General features: G+C 43.8%; 1 protein-coding gene across 1 annotated transcript in view; it reads left to right on the forward strand.

Moving 5' to 3' along the window:
- Positions 1 to 259: 259 nt before the first annotated feature.
- ELK3 (ELK3, ETS-domain protein (SRF accessory protein 2)) overlaps positions 260 to 7030 on the forward strand; it is a 20982-nt gene continuing 14211 nt past the window's right edge. Inside the window, exon 1 of the mRNA XM_009872960.1 lies at positions 260 to 467. Coding sequence (XP_009871262.1) covers positions 261 to 467 — 207 coding nt within the window. The 5' untranslated portion in view covers position 260. The remainder of the gene's footprint in view (positions 468 to 7030) is intronic.

Here is a 7030-nt window from a genome sequence, read left to right on the forward strand (position 1 = left end):
CCATGTGAGCTATGCAGGCAGTGCTTTTCTGAATACTTATTCTATGTGTCCCTTCAGAAAACGGCAGTGGAAAAAATACTGAAATGGGAGTGCAAGACTGTAGGTCTTGTGGATGTTTGGTTGTAAGTGATGCAGTAGCTTCCTTTGCTCGATGACATAGGGCGACTTCCTTACAGAGCTTATTGCTGAAGTGGGCGTTGGATGGAACACCTCCTCCCAAATGTTTTTCACACTGTTGCTCTCCTTTGTCCCTTGTAGGTATGGAGAGTGCCATCACACTGTGGCAGTTCCTTTTGCAGTTGCTGCTAGACCAGAAACATGAGCACCTGATTTGCTGGACGTCTAATGATGGCGAATTCAAGCTACTCAAGGCAGAAGAAGTGGCTAAGCTGTGGGGACTCAGAAAAAACAAAACTAATATGAATTATGACAAGCTGAGCCGAGCGCTCAGATACTATTATGACAAGGTAAATTTTGTTATTCTCATGCAGACTAAGAAAATAGAAACACTACCACTTAATAGTTCACCTCTATGTGGAAGCTATTCAAAAGTTCCTCTAACTGGTTTTTACAACAGACAACAGTATGGAAGGCACTCGCAGTGGAGGTAAGAGGGCAGCTAAAAGATGCACAGGAGAACACTGCATGTCCCACTTCCTGAGGAGGGAAGGTTTTGACCTAGGTTTACACTTACTGATGCTTTCATGTGTTTATGCGTTTGGCTACCCAATATTTTCTGTAGCTTTTGACAACAATAAAATAACTGTTGATAACAGAGAACTGTTTGATTATTATAGTCTGCGTAGGATCTTCTGGAATGCAGGGAGGTGGTAGAGAGCAGTGATGCTGCGATGCAGCAGGCTGAGTGGCAGCTTTACCAGCAGGTATCACCTGTGTCAGGACAAGGAGAAGACAAACAACCAACCCAGAGGATGAGACTGAGTTTTCACAGTTTTCATGGGACACATCGTTTGGAACATAGATCCTGTTGGCCAGTGTTTTAGCTAGTCTTGCCTTAGCTTTCTGCAAAATCTTTTCAATGATTGTGTCAGGTCCTACTTTGTTAGCTGGAAATACAACGCTGAAACACTTCTGCAGTCATGACAGCACAAGTATTACCTCAGCAGAATCTCACTAACTACTCCTCTGTTAATGCTCAGTGTTCCTAAGAGTTTGGAAATTTTCAACTATGTCATTTTAGGACAAAGTCAGTGTTAGCTTCAACGGGAGTCTAGGTTGTATGTTGCTATCATTTAATTAGCAGCAATATATATGAGAGAGTGTTAGTACGATGTCCTACTGGATAGTAGTGCAGAGTAAGAGTAGGAAACAGGGAAAAGCAGCTGGTCAGATGGTGAGTGTCAGAGCAGGGATATATTTGGGGTCTTCTTCTCAAGGCAGTAGTCTCATGCTGAGCTTATCTCAGGTGAAGACTGTATTTTCTGTAAAATGATAAATTTACTCCCAGTTGGGAGCTTGCCTTCTGGGTACATCTAGTCAAAATAGAAGAATGTGTGCTTTGGTAGAGGTTTCTTCATCGAATTTTTCTGCCTTGCAAAACCTGCTGAATTTTGCCCCTCCTTCATGGATGTATCTGTTGCGGTTTGGTAGAACTAATAAGACCCCAGGAGTCAACAGCTGAGGCAACAGCCTTGTAACTGGCAAGCAGGGTGGTTACTTGTGTGCTCTTGGGAGCAGGTTACAGGCAGAGAGTGCGGGCATACGCTTGGTGCGGAGCTGTCGGCTGTTGAGAGCTCTGCTTTCATCCTCTTTATTTAAAACTGAGACCTGAAGTAATATCATATTGAACATAGCAATCTGGAATTATTTAGATCACTCAGTTTGCTTCTGATTTTCAGGCATCAGGAGCATGCCTGCGATCTAGAAGAGGTCAACAGAGGTTACTGGTGTCTAGCATCTCTGAAAGTAAAATTTTTGTGGTATAGTGGGAATTCACTCATGAAGCTGTCCTTCACTTTGACATTTAGTCCTTTGTCTTATTCTTAAGCATGATATAAGGTGGCAACAGTACAAAAGAGAATGCAAAAATGAGAACATGTAGTAACTAGGATATGCATTACATTGCTATAACAGAAAGATATTTGAAGGGAATCTCCCAGATGTGTGAAGACACTAGAAGGAAAAAAATTTGCCAAACACAAATACAAAGGTGCTAAAATATCTTCCATATTCACCTTTCTCAATTCAAACACAAATACAAAGGTGCTACTAAAATATCTTCCATATTCACCTTTCTCAATTTTAGACTCCGGAAAATTCAAGGAGTTTCCAAATTATTTCTCCATCCTTTTTTTTTTGGATGAGCTAATTAATATTGAATCTTTTCAGGATTAGTTCTTCTTAAATGGATTTTTTTAATAACAGATCTAAATTAATAGGTTTTACTGTTTTCTGTAGTCTTGAAGATTAAATATTAAAAATAAGGACTCCTATAGATTTTGTATATTAAAAAGAAAAACTTCATAGCCATGCTTAGTGGTCTGGTCTCATCTTGATTTTCAGAACAGGCAGCGAGATGAAATTATACAGTGAGCGACACCAGTGTTCAGCACAGTTACGGCATGTTTGCTGCCTGCATGAGGCAGAGGAAAATAGATACTCTCACTGAACTGTGCTCAGAGCGCCGTTGTCATATATTATATGTAGCGCACTGATTCTTGAAGGGCACAGTGGGGCTGGGTGCTGTGCAGCCAGATGAACACAGCAATCAAAAACCGCTTTGACTACAAATTAACTGAACAATTTGATGATCAGACTTCTCTTTGCTCACACGGAACTTTGGAAGGACTGCTCCTTCGCCTGTAAGAATTTTTTAGTTTCAGATTTAGAGCTGTAGGCTCTGCAATGAAGTGTTTTAGGTGTTTTGTCCACTAGCAGTCAGATTTTTCCACTTAACACCTTTCAAAGGTGGCCTGACGGAGAAGGCACAAAAGGATTCAGAGAGGACAGTGCGGCGACTGTTCCAAGCGGTTGGTGTGACGAATTCCCCTTCACTAAGTGCTAAAAAGGCTTCTGCTCAGCATGGGGAAGCTCACCTCATTATCTGACTCCAACCCCTCTGATTAAAAGCTTGACTGGGATGAATGGAGACAGAGTGCCTGCTGGTGAGTGAGCAGCGTAGCCAGGCAAAGCCCAAATACAGTTTGCGACTGAACCGGACGTGTCTTAAAAACAAGGGACGAGACATTTGTAGCACTTGTTCTTTGAGATCTCTCTGATCTCTTCAAATCAGCGGAATATAATGGCTCCTTCCTTGAAGCTCCCTTTCTTCTTCTATGCTTTTTTTTTTTCTTAACCCTTGCGCTGTTTTCAGTTGCCCCCCCTCCCACATACAGAGCGCACACACACCTTTGTCATCTCTTTTTTTCTCTGCTGGCGCAGCATCTGCCAGAGGAGTGGCTGCACGGTTTCTTTGCCAGGGCTCTGGTGATTGCTTGCTGTTCTTACAGCTGGCTTGGACTCTGTGCTCTCTTCCCTCTGCAGATTTTATCTAGGTGTGGCACAAGGGTTTTGGCCATCTTTCCAGGAGTTCTACAGGACAACAGAGGTCATGAGTCCTAGAGGGCAAGAAGGATAAGCTCTTACTTCCCCATGTATTATGATAAGACTTCGAACCTCAAATTAAAACCACGGCTATTGCTCTTTAAACTGAAGGACTAACTTCTTTAGCAGAAGACAGTGGCAGCTTCTCACTCTCTGTGTGGACGTGGTGTGCTGTGTTCTGTAGGTTTCCAGGTTATTAGGAGAGTGCGGAGGGACAGGGCAGCTTGCTGCAGGTTCTGAAGTAAGAGATACTGGTGTAAGATAGCAGATAATGAATCTTGGTAGGCTGACAGGGAGTGCTTGGTAGTGGTTTCAGTCCTAAACACTTCCCTCTGCCTTCAGTTCAGTCTACGCTGCATAGCACAGAAAAGGAAGAAGTTGAGGAGGGAAGGGAAGGCTCCCTGGCATTCTTCTTTCCCTTCTGCAAAATAAAGCGGGAAGGACTGGTGAGGTGAAAGAACTTCTCAGACTCCTGCACTCCTCTCCCCTGCACCGTTCACCAATGTGTGGGATAAACAAAGAGCAGTCTAGACCCAGAGGTAGCCTAAAGGAACCTTCTGAGATCCTTGTCCCCTCCCATGCCGTTGGCAGTGATGCATGTGCAGGCAGCGGGTTGTGCTGACGCCAATGGGACGTGCACTGAGCAAATGGGATAAACATTGTGCTGCAGGCTGGGGAGTGACAGCAGGAAAGGTGAGAGGCAGAGCTCTGGACAGAGCTTCATTTGGGTTGTGGAGCTGTCAGCAGGGACTTCTCTACCTGTAACCCAAATGGTGTGGCAGCATGTGAGCTTGAGGCAGTGATTTTTTAGAGATGATGGTGGCACGTGGGAAGGGCCTTCCTTTCTTGGGCTGCCCTTGGCTGCTACTGCATACAGCTGACACCAGCTGAGCTACCGCTTCATGCTTTGTCTTTGAAATTATTCACCGTGGAGAAGTAAAAAGTGATCACTGGATAAATGGAGGTTTATGAGCTCTGCCATTTTGCTTGGGGGTAACACTGGCTTGTTAAAATTCATCATCTGATTAATCTGAACTTAAAAGTAAATTAATTCCAGTACTGGAGAAAAAAAATAACACAATTAGGACAAGTTCCTTAGCCTGGCTTTGAAAGCAAGCATGACGTGCTGTTGAGGCTAATGGCTAGATTTATGTTAAATTCACAGATAAAGCACCACAGGAAATGTAGAGTGCAGCATGTCTTGATTTTAAATTGCTACCATGATTCTGTTTGCTAAAGGTTCATAGATAATCTGGAGACTTTGCATTTCCTCTTTTCATTTGTTATCTGAATTCCCCTCCCCTGCCCTTTTTATTTAATCCATTTCCCCTGGTGCCTCAGCAGAGCAGTGGAACAGATAAAACAGCGCTGAAGAAAGGTGTCCTGCACTCTCTCTACCTACAGCTCGAGCAGCGTGTCCCTCATGTCACACACTTCTGCTGGTCAGATACCTCTTGTAATGCTTTAAAGCAAGGAAACCCTTCACATCTGTTCCCATGCAGAGCACTTCAGCTCCATGTGTACAACTAAAATACCGCTATAAGTAGGATTAGTTTGTTTCTTTTTCTTGAAGTTGCCCAGTTACTTTGTTTTTCTGATAGCAGTAATGACAGATACCTTTTGGAAGTGTCTAGAGGTTTCAGGACTGCTAAAGGTCCCCATGAATATTTTAAGATGACACCACACAAGGGAAGCTAGTGAGTTTTCCCCGTGAGGTTTTTTTTGAGGGAAGGAGGGCGAATCCAGGAAATTACATGCAAATACCGACTTTAATAGGGTGTAACAGTTGTGGAAGTCAAGCCCTCAGAAATTAGGAAATGCAAGTATCACGGTTCCCTGGGTAATCTTCATGTTTGCATGAGTTATGCTGCATCTTTAATTACACAGTCACATACTGTTGCGATGAGCAGCTATTCAATATTTCTGCATCCTCTCTGAACAGTATGTGGCCCCAGGCTTTACTTGGTGAGTGCTATTCAGTCTGTCTTCTGAAGACAGAATAAATCATTTTTGTTTCAGTTAATGGCTGCCCAGTTGTTTAGATGGGTTGGCAACATGATGTATAATATATAAATAACGTGATCTTCTTTGTGCTTGTTGCAGTGCAGGGGACAGAGCTTCCTAGATGCTTTTAGGATTCAGAGGTGCCCATGGCATCCCTGCCTCTCCCATAACAGGTTAGACCCAGTAGCCTGGTTATCAGTTACTATTTTTAATGCCCAAGTGTGGGAGGCAGCATGGAACAGTTGTTTTGGGAAGAGGGTCCCTTGCTTGGTCTGTTTACAAACCAGGATATAAAGTGATAATGGAAAGTATTATTTTACTTTTGGGAAGGTCTTCTCTTGAGTTACCTCGGGGAGAACAGTGTATTACAGTGAAGCAGTAGCAGTCTGGTGGTGCTAGAGTACCAGCTATATGTTTTGTAGTGATACAGGTATGGGGTGTTGTAAGGAAACGCTTGAAAGAACATTAGAAAACAGCTCTACAGAGAATTGGAAGGAGCTTCTTTCAAGAGTGATATGCAGAAGACAAGAAAGTGCTTGTCTGAAATGGCGTAAATTGATATTGAATGCTGTCCTCATGGAAAGATGGAAGTAAAGAACACTCAGTAAGAAGTGATGGGTAGAGGAGAAAAACCAAGAAACCCCCTGAAAGCAGTAAAAAGTATTTCATGATTGATGTGAGAGGAAAGGGGTGCCCTGTGAACTGCAGCAGAGAGAGCAGAGAACCTGGCCAAAGTGCCCGCCACAGGAGTGGCCTTTGCCTTCCATAGAGAGGTGGGTAAGACTGAAATCCACCTAAAAGAGAGCCCTGTGCTTCCAAAGGTCAGTACACGTGCACAGTCTGGTAGCACCTGTACCTTCATCAAAAATTTCACAAAACCCAGCTTCTATGCACATAGTATAAGAAGCGTAAATGCATAAAATATGATGTTAACAGAATCTGTCTGGCTTCATGTGTTGATGTGGACAAACCCCCCATGAAGCAAACTGTGCAGGCACAAATACTTCCTGACAGCTTATGCACTTCAGACGTTGGAGTGTGAGCTGCCTTCTCTCTGGGTAGGGTTCCTGATAGCTGGAGGCAGCCTGGCTCCCTCCTCATAGAGTCCTTTGAGCAATTCATAGCCTGAGTGTCACTGCACGTGTTGCATCTCAGTGTTCTTGGAGGCACGGAACTTGCCACACATCCAAATGGGAGTTAAACGCAGCACCTATAGCTCTGGTCCTTCTTTCCTAAGCAGGGACTTTTAGTACCCGCAGATGAGTTTATCCTGTTCTGCCCTAAATTTTGAGATCTTGCGCACCCTGATCATAGGTCACTTCCTGGGAGGAGCAAAAAAGTTCCAGTCTGATCTTCCTGCCCCTGAGGAACCTCATTAGTCTGAAGTTCAATTAGGAACTGGGTCTTATTTCCCAGCTCAGTCTCCCGAGTGGCTGGGGGGGGCCGGACAAATACGCGCGAA

This window comes from Apaloderma vittatum, unplaced genomic scaffold, assembly GCF_000703405.1.
Source record: "Apaloderma vittatum isolate BGI_N311 unplaced genomic scaffold, ASM70340v1 scaffold7737, whole genome shotgun sequence".
NCBI classification, from domain to species: Eukaryota; Metazoa; Chordata; class Aves; order Trogoniformes; family Trogonidae; genus Apaloderma; species Apaloderma vittatum.